The 23,406-nt window shown below is 38.5% G+C and overlaps 1 protein-coding gene across 2 annotated transcripts in view; it reads right to left on the minus strand.

The window, feature by feature from the left end:
* DOCK8 (dedicator of cytokinesis 8) overlaps positions 1-23,406 on the minus strand; it is a 96,692-nt gene that overhangs the window by 4,663 nt on the left and 68,623 nt on the right. For both annotated transcript variants that reach the window (XM_058826807.1, XM_058826806.1), the window contains 20 exons: positions 21,978-22,117; positions 21,217-21,386; positions 19,767-19,912; positions 18,891-19,073; positions 18,145-18,280; positions 17,453-17,540; positions 15,698-15,794; positions 14,869-15,003; positions 12,792-12,944; positions 11,540-11,698; positions 10,681-10,781; positions 10,045-10,237; positions 6,935-7,078; positions 5,961-6,092; positions 4,382-4,516; positions 3,772-3,861; positions 3,107-3,343; positions 2,318-2,461; positions 1,167-1,273; positions 102-269 (listed from right to left, as the gene is read on the minus strand). In XM_058826807.1, the coding sequence (XP_058682790.1) occupies positions 102-269; positions 1,167-1,273; positions 2,318-2,461; positions 3,107-3,343; positions 3,772-3,861; positions 4,382-4,516; positions 5,961-6,092; positions 6,935-7,078; positions 10,045-10,237; positions 10,681-10,781; positions 11,540-11,698; positions 12,792-12,944; positions 14,869-15,003; positions 15,698-15,794; positions 17,453-17,540; positions 18,145-18,280; positions 18,891-19,073; positions 19,767-19,912; positions 21,217-21,386; positions 21,978-22,117 (2,858 nt within the window). The remainder of the gene's footprint in view (positions 1-101; positions 270-1,166; positions 1,274-2,317; positions 2,462-3,106; positions 3,344-3,771; positions 3,862-4,381; positions 4,517-5,960; positions 6,093-6,934; positions 7,079-10,044; positions 10,238-10,680; positions 10,782-11,539; positions 11,699-12,791; positions 12,945-14,868; positions 15,004-15,697; positions 15,795-17,452; positions 17,541-18,144; positions 18,281-18,890; positions 19,074-19,766; positions 19,913-21,216; positions 21,387-21,977; positions 22,118-23,406) is intronic.

The raw sequence follows: 23,406 nt of genomic DNA on the forward strand, positions 1-23,406 counted from the left end.
ATTCTGGCTTGGTTTTCACTGCCAGTAAAACTCCCTTTCTCCCTTATAAAAAATGGCATATTTTTGCATAGTCACAAGAGATTACCCTGCCCTAACTATACCTTACGCTGTGGACTTTCACTACAGGTTTGTACAGCTCTGGGATCTTCCTCTCAATCATGGGTCTAAGGTTCTCCTTCAGTTTGATGTAGTTTCTTTTGAGCTCCTGATGATATTCCCGCTGGTCAGCAGTAATAAGGTGCTTGTTTTTCTCCACTGCTTCACCACACCTAGGCAAAAGGAAAGAAAAATAGACATGATATATATAAAATACTTATGTTTAACTCCCTCATTTTGTCTCAGGTAATTTAAATGGACAAGAGCCAGTTCCTTTAGTCTAGGCATTCCTCTGGTAACTTGTCAAGACTAAAGTGATAATGAGCTAATAAGAAAGCTCTGTTTTTTCCAAGTACATAAATTGAGATTTTATTTTTTTTTTTTTAGATATTAGGAAACCATGCACTAATAAAAAGCAAATTTAATGACTGCAGAATACTGAGCTAGCTGCCTACTTACTGTTTAAACAGATAAATTTGCAATAGCAATACTTACCTGTTATCTGTAAACCTCTGTATCCTCTGTATCTGAGAATCTGTATCCTCTGCATAAGACTTGTTTTTATTTAAGTCAAACTTACCCTTCAGCAAGGAGGATAGTCTGGACTAAGGAGATGAGTATCTTCATATGTGAACATGCTTGTTGAGATTTACAAACGTATCTAAAGCAAAGGACTTGTGTCTGCCACTACCACTGTGTCTGCTTGACAGATGTGGTTTTCTTAAGAACAGCTTTCAACATAAGAATGTAATTTTATTAAAAATTAAATCAAGGCAATAGTCTGAAATGTTTGATTTCTACAAGATGTCAAAAGATAAAACAAATTAAAGATCTTAATTTATACATTATTAGTTTAGAGTGTTAACATTTCTTCCCTTTGAGAATGCAATGCCTACCTAGGCATTCATGTGAAGCAGAAACAACAAGTGTGGTCCAAGTATTTGAAGTGTGAGATGCCAGGATTCGTGATGCTAACTTGCATAGGTAATTACTCAGTTATATTATCGTTGCATTATTGCTAATATTGAATGTATTGATGCAATTCAGCATTTCAATTTTGTTTTACTGACCTCATTATAAACTCCTTGAAGCACAGCCTCAGCTTGTTGTGATGTCGATAAAGTTTGGGGTCTGCTGGAATTTCAGCCAGGAACACTTGCGCTACCTCTAGTGGTCCCTTATAGAAATAACACAGAAAAATGTCAAACCCACCTGCTTAGACTGAAAACAACACATATTTGTTTAAAGCTGTTTGCTATTCAATGACTTCAGTTATGAAAGAAAATAAAACTATGCACCGTTACCATAACAGGATGGATTTTAGCTCCCTTTCCCCCACAATACTTCCTTTGGCAAGCAGAATTTTTTGCCCATCATATCTCATCCTCTCCTGTTATTATTCCTCCTCCAGTCCCACGACAAAGGGAACAAATTCTGCTCAGCAGAGAGGAGCTGGTACAGCCCTAGTGACAAACCTGGTTATATTAGAGAAACACAGCTCCTGTGTGTGTGTTACATGACCTTCAGGCAATAAGCCCAGTGCTGAAAAAGATCAATCTTTGCAAAGCTTACAACAATACATGATTTCATAATAGATGCTCTGGTTGGAGATGAATCTGGAGAAACTGAGAGTATTTAGGCTTTCAGCAAAAACACCTGAGCTCTGTGAAATTGTGCATAACACCAAGTTTTTGCTCAGCCATGTATTCATCATTCCGCTTTAATTTTCTTTAATTGCCTGAGGGTTTTTTTTGTTGTTGTTGTTAGTGTGTATGTTTATGTTATACCTATGGCATCTCAGCTTTATTTTGGGGAACTCAGGTCTTGACTTCATGTATTGACTTAACTTCCATGAAATTGAGTTTGTGGTGGTTCCACAGGAGAATTGTTATTATTAATCCTATTCCCCAAGGATGCATCTGGAATGAACAAAATGGCTGAGATGGCTAGCATGTTATGAATTAAAAATCCTTGGATGCATTCACAAGGCTCCTGTGAGTTTCTGCACCTACAGCCGGGACAGTGCGTCCCAGGAACACTTTCACCAAAAGCATAGCTAATGAACAGCATATGGTAACTAAATATCAAGGCATGAAGTTTAAATACACAAAGTGACTAAATGTGTTTGAGTAGATGTAGTTCCTTTAGTGTAAGAAATACGAGTGCAGAAAAGAATGCAGTGAGAAAAATATGCTTCATCTGGCTTATTTGAATCCCTTACCTGATTTACAGTGGCTCCAACTGAGCCCTGCAAAACCATCTGGAGCATTTTGGCATCTGGTGGCTCTTGGTTAGTGGCTGCAGTTAGTTCCTGTGTTTTTTTACGCATATCTTCAATAGCAACTTCAATTGGGGTTAAAATAAACTAAGGGACAGGGAAGAAAAGATGGTTCATTACCCGAATGATGCATGCAACTGACCTGTTCTAAATCCAATATCACTATCATTCTCCTGTTTCAAAAGCACTGGCTGTGAAACCCAGGAACACTGTTCAATCTAACTTGGAAGATGGTCATCTTGGTAGACGGCGCATCTGATGCAAAGCTCTTAGACATCTTGTCATTTGCAAGAATAGGATGTGAATCAGACCTCCTGTTCATAAATTCATTCTTATTCTAAGTTACTTCATGCCTGAAACAGTGTTGCACTTTTTACAGTATAAAGCTTCCTTGTCTCTAAACCAGCCCTAAGCCAATCTAGCTCTCTGATTGTACTCCTATGCTACTTCTGCTTTATCAGCTAGAAGTATAGCTTCAAACAGCTCCACATATGCTCCTACACAGCATTAAAGCTAGGAGGTCAAAAGAACCTGGCTATCATCTCTTCTCCATAGTAAATCTCTACCTTGCCCTGTCTACCCCTTCTGTGATACTCCTATTTACAAGAGCAATGTCCGAGAAACTCAGCTTTCTTTTTTTTTCTGCCAAGCATAAATTTGGAAATCTTCCCACCCAGAGACTCCTTCAGTCTTTGAGAAATTAGATCAGATCTGTCTTCAAAACCCAATTACCTCTTCTCTTTGGATGACACTGATTCTTGTTTTGATGTAGGGAAAAGCATGCATTGTGGTTAAGATGGTGTTCCTCTTGTATTGCTCACTAAGTTCTCCTCTGGGACGCCCATCCATGGTGAAAGGTGTAGTGTACATGAACCGACAGATGTTGAAGTTCTTCTCAAAGTAGGTAACTCTGTCCTTCATCTCATACTCATCAAAATAGGGCTCCACAAAAGTAATCTGTATGTATGCCTAAAAAAAGAGGGAAGAATCATCACAGCACTTTACAACCCAAGGAATGTAAAAGGAATGTCACATGTGAAGTATCCCACAGTACACATTGTCTAAGGACGGTGTGGAAAAGCACACAGATGAAAATCCTTCAGGGGTAATTTTCTTATTCAGACCTAACAAAACTTGCATCTAGGAGAGCAGAGCTTAACTCTGGGGATCAGAACCAGGGCAAGGACCAGAGATCAGGACTTTTAATTTCTATACTCTGTGACAAGCTACCATGCTAAGCCTGTCACAGGGCTTTAATACCACTGGGCACAGAGATAGCAAGTTGGGTAGTTTCTTTCATTGCCTTAATGAAAAAAAAAAGTTGCAACAGGGACCTTCTCTCCTCATTTCTCTTGTGTGACAAAGCACTCAACCCTCTCAGTAATACTCTTCCCCACCTTATTGGGATCCAGCTTTCTTTTGTCTACAGGAGCAGAATCTTTAATCACTTCCACAGCATCCTCCCCAAAACACTGGCCATAAAATCCCTAGAAAGGAAACAGAATTATCCCAAAATTTTAGTCCTTAATGCAATGCTAATGCAATTCTAGGAGAAAGGATTGACAACCATGATGATTTCTGGGCTTTGTATGGTCAGTATACTGCTCCACAAACCACAGCTATCCAGGGTAAGGCGTCTTCTGACAAAGATCACTGTGAGTTGCTCAGAAAATCACAGAAGCTGAGGTAAAACAATCAGAAGGGAACATAACAATTCTATTTAAAAAAGCTGAAAAGATACCAAAGCAAATATCTGACATGCTCAAAATCACTCAATGTATTACAGGCCTGCTTGTTAGAGACATAGACTTGAAAGAATAGATCACTTAATCATTATGCCTTAAAAAGTGATAGTGTGGAAATTATACGCACTAAGGAAATAATCTATGGTACAAATTAGCATGTTACTGATTTTTTAGGTAGCAATAATAATATTGGGAGTGTGTGGGTTCATTGAAAAGTATAATATACCATTTGAGATCACATTAACATATTGTTTTTTCTTACCTCTAATCTATGAGAAATCTCAGGGAGTTTTGTAATTGCAGGCTCCTTATAAACAAATTCCTGTTCATCCAAGTCCCCAAATTTGGATCCATAGAAACCAACACGGAAGTAAGTTCCAAACATTCGCTTTTGACCCTAATAGATAAAAAGAAGAGGAAATTTACAATTGCTTTATATGGCCATTGTAGTATTTGGATGCCTTTTTTTTCCCCTAACTAATGTAATAAGAAAATCCACTAGTCCTACATTTTCCCCATTTCAAAGCCACTTCCATATATCATCAGTGCTGATGGATTAGAAGCACAGGACAGAAAGCATACAAACTAAGGGGACATTTGACTGCAATCTAGTTTAAAATTTAAGCTGACTATGAAGGAGGTTCTACAAAACAAAATACCTTATTATTTTTTAATTCATTTGAATACATGAAACAAAATTAAAATTTTGCAATGAAAATTTATACAAATTTGAAACTGACTAGGCTCAGCAATAAGGCTCTTCTGAAGAAAAAAAGGGAAAGTAGGAGTGCTGAGAATTTTGACGGGTTTTCATATTTCTTCTGTTTATAATCAAAAACACTAGTGAATTGACAATAAAATTATTTTTGTTAAACAGATGTGGCCAGGTGGACACAGACATGTTCAGCTAAACCCATTTTACATTCATCCTTGCTTTTTTGTATGGAGAGCCTTTTTACACTGTATGCTATGTAGGTACACCAAAGCAGATGGGAGCTTTTGTTTGAAAAAGGAAATGGAGCTATTTCAAATTACGGTGAGTTGATCATGGCAGGATGCCAGGTACCCACCAAAGCCACTGTATTATCCCACCCTGCAACTGGACAGGAGAGAGACAGTGAATGGTTCATGAGCTGACATAAGGATAGAGAGTGATCACAAATTGGTTACCATCATGGGCAAAACACACTGGACTTGGGGAAGCCGACTGAATTTATTACCAATCAAACTCAGAACAAGATAACTAGAAGTAAAACAAATTTTAAAAACATCTTTCCCCCTTTCTCCTAGAGAGAGCTCTGCATCTTCTCTTCCAGTGGTGCAGAGATGGGAAACGGGGGATATGGTAATTTCATCATATGTTTCTCCAGATGCTCAGGGAGAGGAGTGGGTCTCCATGAGCTGCAGGGCCACAACTGTCTCACCATGGTCTGCAGGGGAATCTCTGCTCTGGCACCTCGACCTCTGGCTCCTCCTTCTCCATTGACCTTGGTGTCTGCAGAGCTGTTGCTCTCACATACTTTCCACTTGTCTCTCCTCAGAGCACAATTACATCTGGCCAGTAACTTTTTTCCCCTGTTTAAACATATAATCCCAGAGGTGCAGCCACTGGGATGATCCCATGGGCCCAGCCTTGGCCAGCAGCTGGCATTGGCTCTGTTGGACATGGATAGAGTTTGTAGCAGTTTCTCATTGACATCACCCTTTTAACCCTCACCCTCCACTATCACACTGGCCACACAAACCAAATACACACATCAATAGTTTTATGAACATCAGTCTTAAACAAATAGTACAACCCTGCAATGTGTCTTGCTAGGAGTGCCTTGCCTCCTAAGTACCTTATTAATAATGCTGTCAAAGGCCTTCTGCAGCTTGCTGTGTGTCAAGGTAAGCTTCCTGAAGTCTCGATGTGCTTCCAGTATGGGGATGACAATTTTGTACACTTCATTCACAGTTTCATACAAACCTCCCTTTGAATATTTAAAAAAAAAAAAAAAAAAAGAGGAAGAAAAGAAAAAGAAAAGTCTTTATGCACTCTGAAAAGAAACTGTATCTCCATCAATGGCTTGGCTGTAAAGGGGATTTATGGGACTAATCTGTTAATCTGCTATGTTGCTTGCTTAGGTGTTCTGAAAACTAGCAATAGTAAATGGGAAGTTCTGAACAGCAAACAATAAACTTGATGTAATTTGGATCTCTGATCTGTTGATCTGTTGGGCTCTCAAGCCTAAATTCCTGTGTAAAGCCATGGTTTCTGCCTCAGGGCCACAAGAACTAGAAATGCAGGTTAGCAGCAGGAAATGGATTTGTTTGTCATGTACAGTTCAGGGCAATCACAGCTGTGTCTGGGCAAAGGGACCCAAGTGGTATCTTTAGAGATGTACAAGTCCTTGCTTAGTGCGTGTAGATTATGAGGTTCATGGTTGTATGCTGTGTAGAAGTATGGAAGTAACTCTCACATACCTCCTAAAATATATACTTTATGCAAGATCTTTTTCTTAAATGTACTATCCCATGATAATACCAGCTGAAAGTCTTGGATCCTCCTGAGACAGTAACTTTCTGTTGATATTGCCTATGGTCGGCACAGTAGAAGTGTGTATGTGGCTGAGCTAGGCTGAAAAAATTAATCAATCTGACTGAGGCAGTACTTGGACAGCCAAAAATGTGTCCTCTTGTTATTTGGAGTGTGGCAGGTCTGTGATGTCTGGTTTAGCAGTACCACATTGCTTCCTGATGCACAGGAAATGAAGCTGTGGATCTGGCTTAGGTGGCCCACTATCCATTCCCTCTTGGTGATTCTGGTCCTCACCGTGCTGAAGAGCTCTGCAGCTTGTTCCAGGAGCCCTACCAGTCCACTTTCTGAGAAATACCTCCCAGAACATATGCCATCTTCATCTGGAGACAAAACATCATCTGAAACAGCAGATTCCTCCAGCACATTGGATGAAATGTTCTAAAATACATCAGAGCACAGAAATAAAAAACCTAAATCAACAGTACATCACAAAGATTGAGGAAGACATTGTTTCAACATATTTACATGATGGGAAGAGGAATGAGTTTTTTCCAGGTACAACCAGGGGACACAGTTACATTCTTTTTTAGAAGTTAAGAGTAACATCATAAATCTCCATAGATGGCAGATCAGGAGTTTCACTGCAAGAATCACGAATTTTCTTTCTAGCCCCAGGTTTAAAATGCAGACTCCTCTAGGTGTCAAATTAGCTCTTCTCTGGTGGCTGGATTTCCATGGAGCTGCAGTGAGCTCAATTCTCAATACTACTAGGGTCACAAGCAATGTGCCCTTCCTAGCGCTCGCAAAAAGCTTCCCACTCAAAAAGCTGGGAAATTCCAAACTGCACTCCAGACCTTCTGCCACCTGCTTGAATAAATTGAACTTTCAGTTTTTTATTCACCTTTTCCAAGCAGAGGAGAAGTAGGACACAGACAATATCTCTCCAAAAACCACAATAATTGATTGCTTCTTCTTGGTTCATCCTCTGCCATACTACACTTTAATCCTGCAGAATTTACTCAGTTTCTTGTCAATGGTATGGATTTCATTGTGCATTTAAATAAAACTAGGTGAAGATTTTGAGATTCTAGACCATGAAATAACATGTCTACAATTCTTCAGGACTTTGAATAAATGACACTGGGTGGCATCAACATAAAAAATTTTATAATATACAGAAACATGCGCAAAATAACAGCGAAATATGTGTACATATAGTATGGGACTGGCATATGTAACTTTCAATGGCAGCAGAAAGTCTAAGCTTCAATTTTCTATTAATTAAAAGGAGTTAAATTAATAGTATCTCACTTCAGCAGAAACTGGCAATGACAATCTGTCTGCATGTGGGATGGATGCCAGCTGGCTAGCTAGCTGAGTCCTTAAAGGCGTCTTTATAAAATATCAGAGACACTGAGGGCTGTTACTAGTGATCAGATTTCAGATAAAGAATTGGCACTGCACACCACTAGCAGGATTGGGCTTTCCCCCCTGGGTTTTATGGATTTATTTATTTCTCCATGGGTGAAATTTACTCCAACCATGCTGCCATCACACTGCCTAGTCTGCGCATCACGTCAGCACCACTGGAAGGGTGAGCACAGCCTCAGAACAGCATTCACAGGAGTTAAGAATATATCTGAATTTTGGCCAGAGGAAGAACTACAGCACATTTAGCACACCTATGCCACTTTTTACCAACCAGTCTCATTGAAGAGAGTGACTTCAACCAGACTTATGTTCACTGGCACATACCTGCAGAAACTCACAAGCCATGCAGATTAATTTCTGGTTTTCCTTTTCTGTAACAGCCATTTCTGTAACAGTATCCATTAAGGACTGTTTTCTTTTGTTTTTTTTAAATTTTTTTTTTTTAAATTTTGTTTAATTTTATTTTTTTTAATTTTATTTTCCTTTTGTAGCAAAGAAAAGAGAGTCTAGAGAACTGATTTACATACAAAAATAATGAGAAAGCCATGGACACCAATTACCCCTTTTTCATCTTTAATCCTCTAATAACTAAAGTCAGGAATGTATTTCCATGTTTTGCAGTCTGTGCACTCTGAGAGGAGAGAGCCTGACATACTCCTGGGGCTTGCACGATCTTTTGCAAAGTGGTCATGCCTCACCCAACTTCAGCCTTGATCTACCCTTCATATTGCAGAATTTTACATATCCCCTGTATATTAAAGACAATACGTAAATCACCATGTATTTTATATATAGGATATATATTGAATTTCACAGGCCCCGTTTTCACTAAGGAAAATAAATATTTCTGTAAACTTAAGAACCTCTGTGATCCTTATCACCATGTTAAATAAGGCCAGCATAGCCTGAAAATAGCCCAGGCAAATTAGGCTGCTGCTGAGCAATGTACCTCAGCAGGTAGACACACACACACTAAGTTCTTGTCTGCATTAACACAAAAGGGCTTTAAAGTCAGTCCCTATGCACTTCATTCTCTCAGTAACTTTGCTTTACTGCTTGTGAAGGGGATTTAGTGTGAACATGAATTAAGCTCAAAGGGAATTCCACTGAAAGTGACCCCACACTGATTTTAAGGGGTGGTTTTGATTGAATAGAGGGAAGCATTTTGTCTGGTACAACATAAGGAAAAGTATTACTCTACTGTCAGTATTCTGGATGCTAACAGACTCACTGCAGAAGATCAAAATCAGAACTGATTTGATCCTTTGCTGACTCATTTTACTCATCTGTAAAAAGGAGATAATACTTCCACTCATCCCGAATAATATTTTTATTCACATTATTATCACCCTCAATTCCACAACTAAATGCATATCACCAATATTAGTTGATCTCACATCTGAGCCAAATGAATAAATGATCACAGAAAGAGTCAATAAGTGAGACCTGTAACTACAGGCAAAGCCAAGCCAGTCTGCATAGCGTTTCCCTCTTTTAACAAGGTCATCTGAATAAGATCTTCACAAGTGCTACCAAACACAAACCTGTTGTAAAGAATAGAAAACCTTTTCTTGAAAGCCTATGTAAAAATGTAAAGGGTTAGTATAGTTAATTACTATTACTTGAGCAAACTGAAATTCAAAATTGTGCTGTCAGATAAAGGATTTCGTTAGTAACTTGAGGGCAGTCAAAGGATTGGAGAACATGCCTGAAAGAACTGAGCAGCTCCAATTATCTAGATTATTAGAAAGAAGTTTGAAAGATGCATCTGTCACAGTCGATAAGTAACAGCCCTAGGAAAAGCCTGCCATAATAGAGGGGTTCTACTTAGGAAATAAGAGATTACAGTATCAAACTGCTGGAAATAGAAGCTGGAGACTGCCATTGTATCAACCGCCCCATACATGCCCCTCTTCTTTGCTTAGCAGAACACAAACACCAGAATTGCCTCATGCCAGGTCAAAGCCTTTTACCTGAAAAGTGACACTGCCCACAGGGAGATAGTTCCGATCCTCAAGCATGCTCAGGTACTCTGCCACCAGCGCCGCAGCATGGACCAGGCACATGGCTGCTTCTGTGTAGCACTTCCTCTTGGTGTGCTTCTCTGCCATGTTCTGCAGCCAAGTCAGCCTCAAGTCCGGTGATGTCTGGTATCCTTTTGCAATTCTGAAAACACAGGCCAGAAAGCAGCAGTGAATGACCACTTCTCAAATAACAAAAATATCTTTATAATCTGTCCCCTGGGTTGAATGGAAGAAGACATCTCTGTCTTTATTCTGCATGATTCATTAAACAGAAAGCAAAATAAATGGTTAGGCAGTGCTGGGCAGGAGACAGAGGGACTATGAGGAAAGTAAAACTGCTGTATCCAAGACTCTTCAATGTTCCTGACTCTCATCCTTGCCCAAATCTATGTCCTTCCAGAGGCTGCGCTGCAATGTGCTCACTACTGCAGCCTGGGGCCCCCGAGACAGACCAGCTCTGCTGAAGAGGGAATGTGCACCAACAGAACAAATAGAGAGAGAGTTTGTCACAGGTTGTCCCTAAAATGCATAGTTCAGCTCACCTCACTGCAGAATTTTCTCAGTAGCAATTCTAAATGGATTCACCTGTACATGAGGTCCATCAGCATCTCCGGATCTTCCTGAAATTCCCTCATTTTCACTGTATCTGACAGGATGCTGTTCAGATTACACAGTAGCTCCTCTACCTGAAGTAATGCAAAGATCAATGTGCAATTCTCAGGTGTTTATTTTCTCCTTCTGGAAAAACAACAGCATCTGCACCAGATGATGTTACTCTCTTTAAGCCTCTTTTACCCAAGGAAATGTCAGGGTGTTTTCTCCAACTCTATGTAATTCATCAAAGACAGCTGACATAGCAAATCTTATACACACACATTTAATTAAACAAAACTAGCTGAAATCCTTTGATCTATTTATTTTTGAATGAAAAAAATCAAATGTGCTAATGGAGTTCATTTTTAGTTGATCTTTGATCTGAAACCAGACTTTTTTGTAAGTCTTCAGCACAACCTGAGTTACTCTTAGAATTTTAACAAAGTATTTGGCAGTTGTCTGAAATGTTTTTCATTATTGCTGCTGACACCTTACAAGTTGGCAAAGAGAGAGAAACTTCCTGGATGGTACTTGTCTGAAAACATGAATCAAATTCCATTTTGAAAAACTCTTAGAGGCCATAGTTCCTGCTGGGGTCTAAGAGAAAGCTGCACTCAAAACCAAGAGATGATTCTCCTGTAATGTAATTTCATGGGAAGTTCTTAAGAGTTTATTTTATGGCATAATATCTACTTCTTCCTCACTTCTTTTGTGCTAGATGTAAACTTATGCAATAACCTATTCATCCTTATTTTCATTACTTTGGAAAATCAAGATCTAGAACTCGCTTCAAGCATGATCCTATGCGAAAGCTCCTGATAAAAGCCACAGATGCCACAAAAGATTTAACCTGAATGGGAAATGGCGTTGCCTGCATATCTGTATCTTCCTCTGCGTAGGCCAGGATGGTTCTCAAGGATCGTCGAAGGAATTCCTCATTAAACTCAGGTGATTTTCCAACCAGAGAAGCTAGCGACATGGTCACCTGCATCTTCACTCGTGAAAAATTCTTCCAGAAGAAAAAAACAAAAACATGAAAGGATGATGGCTGCACTGCAGTTCACATATTTCTCTCCTCTACGAAGCAAACCCACTTTCTCCTGCCCAGACTCACTGCTCACATAACTGGCCTCTGGTGCATCCAACCTAATCATGTTTTAGCAAAAACATGTTTTACCAAATCACGTTTTACTTACTTAAGCCAAAGATCCCTAATTCTGACATGTCTGTACTTTGATGCTAGAATGTTCCTGGGAATATGCATGCTTACTTGAGACAGGAGAAAGCCAGAAGCACCCCTTTTCCCCCTTTGCACAGGCCAGTGGGTGTGTGGATCAGACCACATACAAGAATAGATGAGGAAGAATGACTGGAATAACATTCTGGAAACAAATCTGGGAAGCAAAAGGCCTCTGGGAAATTCAAGTAGTGATGCACTACACCCTGATAATGATGGTGTGTCTGCAGTACATTTTCCTTCTGCAGAGCTTACACTTTTTACATACCCTCGGCTTTTAAAGGATTAAGTAGTGAAGGAAATTCTGTACAAGATCAGATGCTATCCAAAATGTTAATGCATATCTTTTTGTGCTAGAACATTATTAATCTATATGCATAATGTATGTATTTTACTCCACATGTGTGATAAAAATCAGTCTATTCCTAAGAGAGACCAAGGAGATGGTGAGGAATTCCTATCAATATGAGCATACAGGAATTTTACTGAGGTTGCAATTGCATTAGAATGGAACTAGACTGAGTAGTTCTGACACAGTAATGAATGAAAAAAGACAACATGAAGAGTATTGCTTATGCATTATATAGTCTTTGCTGTCAGAGGCTTAATGCTGTTCTGTCTGAAGCTGCATTTACAGATATTGCAGGACAAGTCACATTTCCTGAATCAAAGCAATGAACAACAATTAAAGCTACTTTCCCCCTACACTTTTAGCACTTCTCTTGGCTCAAATGTGTGAAACATTTTTCTGAAGCAGACCAGGTGACTGCAGATGCATTCCACCTGCTGTTGCAACTTCAGTCTTTGTTTCAATTGATCACGAAAAAAGGTGGCACAAAATATACTGCTGCTCTCAAAATCTTACACTGGTAGAGCTGAAGCTGTATCTCATGAGGAGATAAAGAGTGGCACAAGCTTGAGTCCGTGTAATGTCTATGCTGCTGCTGCAGTGATGGAGAACTCTTTGACACAGGTCAGCACACTGTTCAACCTCCTCTTCAAACAGCAAATCTCCAAACTAAGGGAAAGAGAAGAAAACATTTATTACTGTCATTTTGAGCCATTAACACATCATTATCTTGCTGCACAAAAATCACAAGGCTTAGAGAAAGGCTAAAGTTTTAAAAAAACTACATTTTATACTTCTTTTTATTCAGACTTCTGATTTCTGTAATGCTGTAGATTCCATTTTTAAGATTTTCTACAGGAAAGAAGGGATTGAAAATAGTCTTTGTGTTCTGAAAAAAAGAGAAAGATATAGAATAGACACAGAGTATGATGGCTCCAGGAGTTTTTGAAAACATCAAATACTGCAAAATTCTTAGAAACATGAATATTTGCTATTTTTAGAATACATAATGACTGATGAAGTATGCAGATACTTCCTTAAGTATACGGAGCAATTTTTAGTTCTTTGCATTGACGCCCTAGCCTTCTGCAGGCCTCCAACATGTTCTTCCTCCTGTGGTGTGTCACAAAACTTCCACTGCCAAGCTTTCGGGCCATATCCTCCTTTACAGTGTCTTCACAATGCACATAGTAGGCAATAAACTCAGGGGGCAGAACATCTGTCCACAGAAACTTCCAGCAGAGACAGCACAGATGTACCAGTACCATATGTAGATACACAGGGCTGATTAAGGTGTGTGAGTGAACACAAGATAGTCTATCCAATTTGCAGACCCATTTCCCAGTTCTCAGCTTTTCCTCAGTCTATGATCTCACTGTTTTGTGTTTAATTTATATTAAAAGCCTGCTGGCACAGGGTTATATCACTTTCATTTGGAAAATAATATCTATATGCCTACAGTGTAATAGAAATAATTGGAATGATTGCTTAATGAATTACAGAACCAAGTCAGCTTAACTATAGGACCTATTTCAATGAGAATAACAATTGCTTAACAAAATTCATTACTGTAATTGAAAGTTAGCTTTTAAAGATAAAGTAAAATGAAAACATAATTATTAGTTTCATAACTATTCAGATACCTACCCTGTAATTAGGCTTTGTCAGTGAACTTGCATTTAAGAGCAGACAGGCTGTAACTGGACAGGAGTATCCTGTTTCTTATTTGTATTTTAGAATAGTTTAGGGAAAATAAACATTTCATGGATTCTTCCTTATTGGAGTAGCTTTTCTTTGCAAGAGAATGAATCTTAAAAAGATTTTAGAGTCCTTAGAAAGCACCCAACCCATTGTGACCTCTATTATAAAAAAATACTTTGGGTCAATTTCTGTTCTCATATAAGTTTTGCAGTTTGTGGGGTTTTTTGTTTTGCTAGGGTTTCTTTGGTAGTGTTTTGTTTTGTTTTTTTGTTGTTGCTCTTGTTTTTTCTGATCTGGAGTTTTTTTACTGGTGACACAGAAGTGGAAGAGAGATTTGGCTTAGTTTTCAGGCAGAACAAAGATGAAAAGTGTCAAGGTTTTAGAATCTCCTTAGAATTTTGAAACCTATCTTAGAAACTCAGAATGATGGCCTCAATGACTCATGAGTTTTTATTTCTCTGCAGCCCATCTGATTGGAAACTAGTCTTGCTGATATAAAAATTTAAATTTGATATTATGGAATTCTTGTGCAGTTCTTGGCATTAAGATTCCTAATTAAAATCAGAATGTATTTGAAATAAATTGTGTGGAATTGTCCACCTTTTATTAGTAAATCTTATATGTTTAAGAGTAGACTGCTAAACCCACAAGATTATTCAGGTTTAATTATTCCATCTTGTGTGGCCAGTGAAATAACCTTACAACTGATGCAAACATTGAAATCCTGCAACAACCCTACAGATAGTATAGGGGTTTTTGTATTTACAAATGAAAAATATATTTAATAAATGTCACAGAAGAGTGGTAAGTGAATGAACACAGCTCTGCTGTAGAAATGCTGTTCTATTAATTTGACTGGAAGCATGAAAATAAAAGTATATCAAGAGCATACCTTGGCAATAAGTGCTCTGAGTGTGGCAAAGCAATGAGTCAGGTAAGTGGTGCTCTGATCATAGCCAAGAGAATTTACCAGGACCTTCAAAACTCCTCCCAAGAGATTATCTCTGCATTCTGCTGCAAAGCTCGCCTACATAGGAAGGAGAAAAACAATAACTCTATGAGGTAATTCAGCAATGAATTGACACACAAGAATTGAAATTCTGTTCCCCTGCCCATAAGACATTCAGGAGTTTAGAGTTTCCTCATTTTTAACATTGGCTTAAGAGAAGTTTCAAGGCAGTTTTGTAGTGACCAAGAAGACAGAGGGGGAAATGTCCCAAACATTTTCCAAGTTCCCAAGACTCTCAGCATCCAATCCTCAGTCAGCTTCTGCAGTGATTTTTGAAGCTCCATTTCTGCTTTTTCCAATCCTTCATGTATAATTTGGGTTAGGAACTGATCCTGTGGTGGGCAAGCGCCATCCTTTCCCTTGCATTCTTGATATCCTGAGCATCTAGGCTAAACAGGCATACTGGTATGTTCTGATCAAACCCACAACCAAAGCAGTGGGAAGACTAGATGCTATGAGTGATGTCATGGGAAAATAATGTCCAGTACAACAAAATTCTAGCAGATAAATGCTTTTCTACTAAAAGGTTTTCAACCATGAAGTTTTCTCCTCATTACCTATGAATTTTTTTCTATTCAAGGCTATAAAAAAGTTTACAGAAGATCTCAAAATATTTTGCATTGTCTAAGAAACAAAAGGAAAAAATAATCTTGCTTCCACTAGTTTCTGAGGGAACAGGGATTGGTACTAAGCTACCTCTACTATTTCTTACCTGAATGATGTTCTCTTGCATATCAAGAATGATCAGGTTAGCTTCAGTTGCTAGGTTTCCATTGATCAGAGCTTCTTGGTCTAGCTCAGCTTTTGTTCTGCAAAGAGGAGTTCTAATTAAAGCAAGCAGAGGGTATCCCAAGTGTTAGATGACCTACTGTTTAAACAGAGGCAGAATATAAATGCATACCATTCTGAATGATCCCACAAGAGCAAACAATGACAACAGTGTTCAGAAGTGCTTCTTAAAAACTATGGATTTAAATTAGGAAAGCTGCTATCATAGAAGAGCAGTCAAAAAAGGGACTTTTGAAAACTAGGCCTCTAGACAGTTTGGATAGATGCTTTTCTTCCTTAATAGTCATATGGCTACTTAATATCATGTTCAATAAACTATGCTGTAATATCTGAATGCATTGCCTGTAGCAGGACACAAAACCCCAAAATGGAATAATGGATAATTGATCTGACAATTCCATTAAAAAAAAAGTAAAAGTATAAACTAGACCAAAATGGAAATTGCTTCAGTGCTACAGAAGCACTGTTTAATGTAGGCAATTTAAAATGTTGATTCCTGAGACTGTTGACAACAGAAGACAGCAGGTCCATACAGCAGTATCCCAGGCTGTCTAAGAGAGAACTGAAATATTGATAAAAGGCAGGAGATAGTGGTAAGGCAACACATAATACCTTCTTAACTGAGACCTAAGAGCAAATTCTGGAACTCAGTTCCTCTGCAGCTGAATAAGCATAGGAGCAGCTACTACAAAATTGCATTTTCACACATCCCGTCTATGCCAGAAACACAAAGAGTCATTTTTCTTTTTCCAAAGCTGCCCAAAAAGGTGCTGTTTCCTGGCTAGAGGCTGCTTTCTAGAGCTTGAGATTAAAGATCCTGTGACCTCAGCCAAAGTTCCTAAGCTGCACTTCTGTGGCTGGAGCAACACCCTTACAATCATGCTTCTGAGTGGCTTCATGTAGCTGCTCTGCAACATTCATTTACCCAAAAATAAAACCAGAGGAGCAAAGAGCCATCCTTTAGTGCACAAACAGATAATTCTGAGGAGGGCTAAGAAAGGAAATCAGGGAAGTCATGGTTATTAACTACAATGACTCAAAGCAACAAAAGCCAGAAGGGACAAAAACCTCAGTGCTATAATAAGGGCAGAAATCCCAATAAGAGTAAGAGCTGTAAAAATTTAATGAACTTTACAGGTGTTTGGACCATTTCCAGCAACCACTGAGCTCTGTACATTAACCATGCTGACTGGATCTTCTCTAGCATGAAACATATAACTGTTGCAAAACCCCAAAGCATTATCTTCCCTGACTTCCAGCTAACAAGCTTCTCTGTATTAACACAGCATGTCAAACCTAGCTTAGCTGATTTAATGTGGCAAAACATATACCACTGTATATACTCAGGAGCCAAGAGCAACACCAAAATAAAGGTAGCAAGACTCTGTGGTGTATTTGATACGACCCTACCACTAACTAATGTTTTCCACACTATTAATAAGAAGAAAAATTGTGTAGATAGCTATTTAAAATTCTCCTTCTAGTATTTGTTGTGTCATAGCAACAGTTGGATATTTCTGCTCCATTAACATTTTCTTTTTCTTTCTCTTTGACAGAAGAGGGAAAGGATTGAAACTACTGATTCTAGGATAAAATATCCTAGGAGCAAGAACAAAACATAAAAACCCCAATCAGCTTGGTTCTAATAAAAGCAATATGCATTAATTAAATTACTTACTTATCTTGTCTCTCATTTGCCTGCCGCCACTGTGTCTGCTCCTTTCTCCAGCGCAAATTTTCATTTACCCCTGCTGATCTATCATTCCCTAAGAGTGCAGCATATGTCAGAGAGATTAAAACAAAAGGGGACACCTGAAGTCTAATAGCTCACCAAAAGAAGGAGATATATTTCTGTAGCAGTCTGTCAGAACTAAAACCATTCAACTTACAGGTTGAGGGTTCTGGTAAAAAGACTCACATTTTTTTTTTAATGAGGATTTTTAGAGCATTAACTAGCTCAATCTCTACACAGCCTTACAAAAACCAGCCCACATATTTTCCATTTATTAAATGAAGCAAATTTTTTTGCTATGAACAATTTGTTTTTAACTATTGTTTTGGTACTATTCCTTGGCTCTTGATTAGACCCTAACAGAACTTTTTAGAACATCTTGAAATTTCTTTCTCGGCTTTGTATTACTCACATGAGAAGAGCTCAGTCCTAGCTACACCTGGGATAGTTGAAACCTAATGATATTTTCATCCATGCAAAACCAAGAATGGTCTGCAAAGGAATGGACTGTGGATGAAAAGGGAGCGAAATGGACAAGGATGAAAATGGATAGTGTGCACAAAGCTAACAAACTCATTTATGTTTACAGCCACTTGAGCTCCTCTCAAAAGGCATGGGGGCACAAGGGTATGAAGTACCAGCTGGTATTCTGCAGCGCTTCATCATTTCTCCTCTGGCTCCTTCTCCTCTCAGTAAAGCCTCTTCTAATCGAGCTTTCACATCTCGTGATTTCTGGAGGGCTTGGGTGCTAACTTTATCTGAGCTTTGCTTGCCCTGAAAGTAAAGTTAAAACAATCAACACCAATGACTCCATTTTTGATTGTGGGATCAAATTATACCTCCAGAATGAGATACAACAGGAGAGACCTGTAGAAGGGGCAGAAAGCAATGAATATGACTAATACATAAAGTGTATAAATGTTGCAAATGAGGAAAGAGGTACAATATGTAGTGCTAATAGAAACAAAGATGTAGTTCAGTACTACAGAGAAAGAAATTGAAGTTCAGAGAGAAGGTTATTTAGTCCATTTAAGATAGACCATCTTGGAGAGAAGAGTGCTGACATCAAGTCCCTGCTCTTAAATAAAGAGTCATCCTTAGTGTCCTGTCCAGTACTTACAGGAGCTGTTGGTATAATTCCTTCAAATACCAAGGTAAAAGAAAAAAATTAAACTACTTAGGACACCTTCATAGGAATTCCTGAAAGTTTTGGTGTCATTTTGCTTGAAGACTATTGTCAGTTATTTTATCTGAACTAATTTGTCTAGATAAGAAAAGTGCTAATTTAACAATTGTTAATAACAAATTTCCCCTGTACAGCTGGAATTTAAGTAAAAACTTTGGTCCAAACCAGGACAACAAAACAATGCCTTGTTCCACTTACCTTATATTCAAAGCATGAAACACAAATGAAGAGGAGGTCTAAAATCCTGTTCAGCTGTATGGATGGAAGGTCTGCAACCCATTTCTGTATAAGGTTCTGATCAGCATTTTTCATGATCCAGAGGAAACAGATCAAAAGGTTGCGAGTAGTATCAGGACCTAATGTGGCACTCTGTCTGTAGGGCTAGGAACATATAAAGTAAATGTCAATTGAAAGAAAAAAAAAAAAGGAGAGGAAGGTAATTTGGGTGAAGTAATCTTATTTAAATTTCAGGACTGGACTTCAGTAAATTTGACCTCATCCAGGTGATAGTTATTGTAATTTTGATTATATGTGTAATTAGTGAAGGGATCAGTTGAATGCAAGTGAAAGACTAAGAGAAGCATCAGTTTGCTACATCTTGTATAATAACATCCTTATTAAAATGTAGAAAAAGTTTCTACTATTTGCTTCCCTCCTGCCATGCAGTTGTGTCAGCCAAATTGCATAGAAGGTAAAAAAGCACCATATGAGGAAAGATCACACATAGAGAAAAAGAAGCATCTGAATCCTGGATCCATGGATTCAGGTGAGACTGGAACTGTTGGGCTGACACAGTGGCATTTACTGATCTGGAAATGAGTCTAGGTTTGGTGTGGAAATGGAGATAGGCATGTGGGAGAAAAATGTGAACAATGTATGGTAATATAGCAATTAAATATCTAAAAGAGAGTAGGAGAAGGTGACAGAAGGACTATGAGGGTTCTGTTGGGGATGAAGGAAACAAAATGCAATTTATCATGACTGTAGCTATTAGTGGCAAGGATGGATAAAAGGAGAAAAAAGGGAAGATGGAAACAGATAGAAGCAAGGAGATTGGCATAGCAGTGAACACACCAGTGACGCCAGAGATATTCCAGAGTTCCTGATGTTGAATTGATTCCCTGCAATGGCAAGGGCCACATTTTGGTTGATTGCACCTGAGGATTCTTGTTCTTCTTCTGGGTTTCCTGTACGTCCCTTTCCGCTCCGGATATCTGAAACTAAATTTGAAATATCTCATTGGACCGTCAGGAGCAATCCAGTTGCTTCTGCTCACATGTCACAGTTTTCCATCAGTCTGTAACCTAGCAAAACAATTGGCACCTCCATCCCTGGGATTGTTTGTCTGGTTGATGTACCAAGCAGTGAAGGAGGCACAGCACTAGCGAGAGAAATTGCAGCCATCTGCAAAGACTGCCAAATTATTCAGATACATAAAATACATAAAAGTTGCTAGCAAACATGAGATTATGTCTGAAGTTCAAAGCCAAGCCAGTCCTTTCTAAGACTTGGAACCACCCAGTTCTAGTTCATTTCAGTCAAGAGGATAAGCACAGAAATGAGACATGGATTTGGTAATATTCAACAAAGTATGTAAGGCTGCTAAGAGCTGACAAATCCAGTATTGCCTGCTGACTTAAAGACAAATTTTATTTCAGACACCTAACTGCTTCTATTCCCTTCTGGTTCTTGACATCACTTTCAGCAAATGAAGTTATTTATACCTAAGTTTTGTAAAACTCTTGTCTGATTCTGAGCATCCATTTTGTGTTTTGCAAGGTCTGTTTTTCAGAGAATCTGAGTGATCAGCTGGATTCCATGTGTTCAGAATGGAATCACAACTTCTTGTGACAGATTCTCAATGGAAGACACTCTAAAACCTAGGCATATTTGTACACCTGGGCTTCTTCATAATAATTCTTTCTGTCTATGGTATAAGAATAATATTTAGATTAAAAGAATGGTGTGAGATCTAATTAGCCAGTGTAAAGTAAATGCTTTCACTGTACCCAATTGAAAGAGATAAATAACACTTTCATATTAATAAGTTTTTTGTTAAGACATTTAAATGTGAAATATTTTCAGAACCAGTGACAAAAATATACTCTTCAAAGTTTATACCTTTAATTAATTGATATCATGTTAATAGAAGTAAAAAATCAATAGAAAAAGAGAATACAATCAAATTTCTATAATTGTGGTGTAACATCATGTCAGTATCACTATCAGTATTTTCACTACTATTAAGTGTATCTAGAACTAAATATTTTTTGCAGACCTTGCAGGCTTAATTTGGAAGGTCATAAAACTTACACTAAGAGATATGCAGGAGTACTTAGAGATATATCTCTGGTCTACCACTTCCTCATGAAGTGAGGACACTGAAGTTTTTCCTGTCTGTAAAAATCCAGCTTAATTTAAAGTAAAGAATATTCAGCCTTACTAGACTAATCTCTTATGTTTGATAAATTATTTAGACAAGTCCCTCTTAGATGTTGAAAAATTCAAAGGCAAGAAGTCTTACTTGTAAAATCATGGAGTTGCGGTACTGAATCCAAAATTATACCAACCAAGGGGAGGTAAAGAGCTGCAATTTTAATCTTCACCTCCTTTTTGGAGCAACGTGGGTCTAGGTCATGGGAACTCAGCAGGCTAAGGATAGCACTGACAGCTTTTCTTTGCACCTTGCTAATCCTGTTAACAAAGAAACCATCCATGAGTTCCATTCATGGATCATGCACAAATCACTTATAAATCAAGGATTTAATAAATAGAAAGGAGGTGAAAGAAACAAATAATAAACACCGATATGCACTTGATAGATAATCTCTTTGATTCTGAGCAGAGATTCATGTTTCTTGCTTAAATCTTGAATCCACTTTACCACAATCAAAGAGCACCCAAATAATTCAAACTTCCCATAAAAAAATCATTGTAGTAAAGAGAGATGCTTAAGGAAAAGCATCAAACTCTGGTCAAAGTTTAGCTAAACACTTAAGTTTAACACAAAGACAGCTAAACACAAAGACAGAGACATTTTAAAGGGAAGAGCAACTGAAATTCCATTTGTGTATTCAGCCAACACTACCACCACAAATACTATATTTTTATTCACTGGGAGAAACCTACTGCAGCTAAAACCATGACTGGGTCATTGCTATGTTATAGAGTGACTCACTGAAAAGACTGGGGGAAGCAGGACTGTCCTCGAGTCAAACTATGGCCTTGCCAAGAGTAACAGTGTGACCTGATCCCATTCTAAAATCCACAAATTAGGTTACGCACCCCTCACTGTCTGCGTCCAGTGCTGCTGCCAATTCAGTGAAAAGTAAGCCAGTCAGGAAGTGCTGCTGACGGTATTCGGCTGAGAGGTCAAACATACTAGTGATTTTCTGGTCCTGGAAACTAGAGCAGGAGCTGGAGTTCTGCAGAAATGTATTAGAAATGTTAAAGAATGATCACTGAAACCAATGTTTCTTAAAGAGATCACAGTCAAAGTCTAACAGAAAATCTCTACCAGAGGAACACCACAGACTTTGAAAGAAGGTTGGACATTTTGGAGGAAGACATTTGTATGTGAAATGAAAAGCATCATATTTCAAATTAGTTGCTTGCTAGGATGCAATCTCATCCTTTCAATTCTGTGCGAGCAACTAATTTTACACTTTTGGAGATATAAAATTCCTACCCTGTATTCATTAGTTTGGACAGGACACAAAGTCAGAATTTTCTCCATTCTTGTTCCGATTGTTGCAGAGCCGCCATTAGCTATCACAGAGCAATAAAGTACCTCTACATTAAGAGGGACATTGGTGTCAGAAAGTTGTTCACTGAGAGCTCTTCAGCATCCATGATGTCTAGTATGGAAATAAGGTCAGGAAAGGCATGTGAACAGTGTTTCCTTTTGGCCTGGAAAACCTTGTCTGAGCTTGCTGGCAGCTGGCATAATTTAGACCAGCCTTCAAACCGCTCTAACTTATGGCTGTGACTGATATACAGCCAGCTCAAGAATGGAAAGTTGCTCCTGTTTATGTGCTGTGAGCTTCCCAGCTTCTCCAATCATAGGTATGTGCCACAGGTCACCTGGAATGTTTTAGTCCCTTGCTCAGGTGAGCATAAGTCTTAGACTCTACTCCCCACTGCAGCTACTGGGTTTTATGAACACTCATAAAATTTTGCTTTTAATCTATATTCTTCAGTATTCCTTTCAATATTTCTGTCAGTCACCTGGGAATAGTCCCAGAGCCCAAACACAGTATACCACACAGTGGCAGCTATCTTCAATTATATTGGGTCAAATGAACCTCATGTCTCTTAGCAGCCCCATATTTGGGATGCATATGCTTTTGCCCACTCCCATTCAACCTCAAAAAACCAGGCACTGGCTGTACTAAGTTTGTGTGAAATAATGTCAAAGCAAAGAGCATCCAGTTAAGTGAGCTTGGCTTCTCCCAAAAAATTTCAAAAGATTTATTCACAAGCCCATATTTCTACTGCAAGTGTAACTCAAGCTGGGCAGCACTCCTGCAGACAGATCAAAATTACTGCAAGGGTGGACAGCTCATACATTAAATCATGCAAAGGCCACAAAAGCCTTATTGATTTGCACATGTTGCACATTGTAGATTACTCCTAAAGGAGAAAAGAGTTGATGATATTGCTTGAAGTAAAAATTAATTAAACTGGTGTCAGCGAAGCTCTGACTTGCTAAAAC

The sequence above is a fragment of the Poecile atricapillus genome, chromosome Z (genome assembly GCF_030490865.1).
Source record: "Poecile atricapillus isolate bPoeAtr1 chromosome Z, bPoeAtr1.hap1, whole genome shotgun sequence".
NCBI classification, from domain to species: domain Eukaryota; kingdom Metazoa; phylum Chordata; class Aves; order Passeriformes; family Paridae; genus Poecile; species Poecile atricapillus.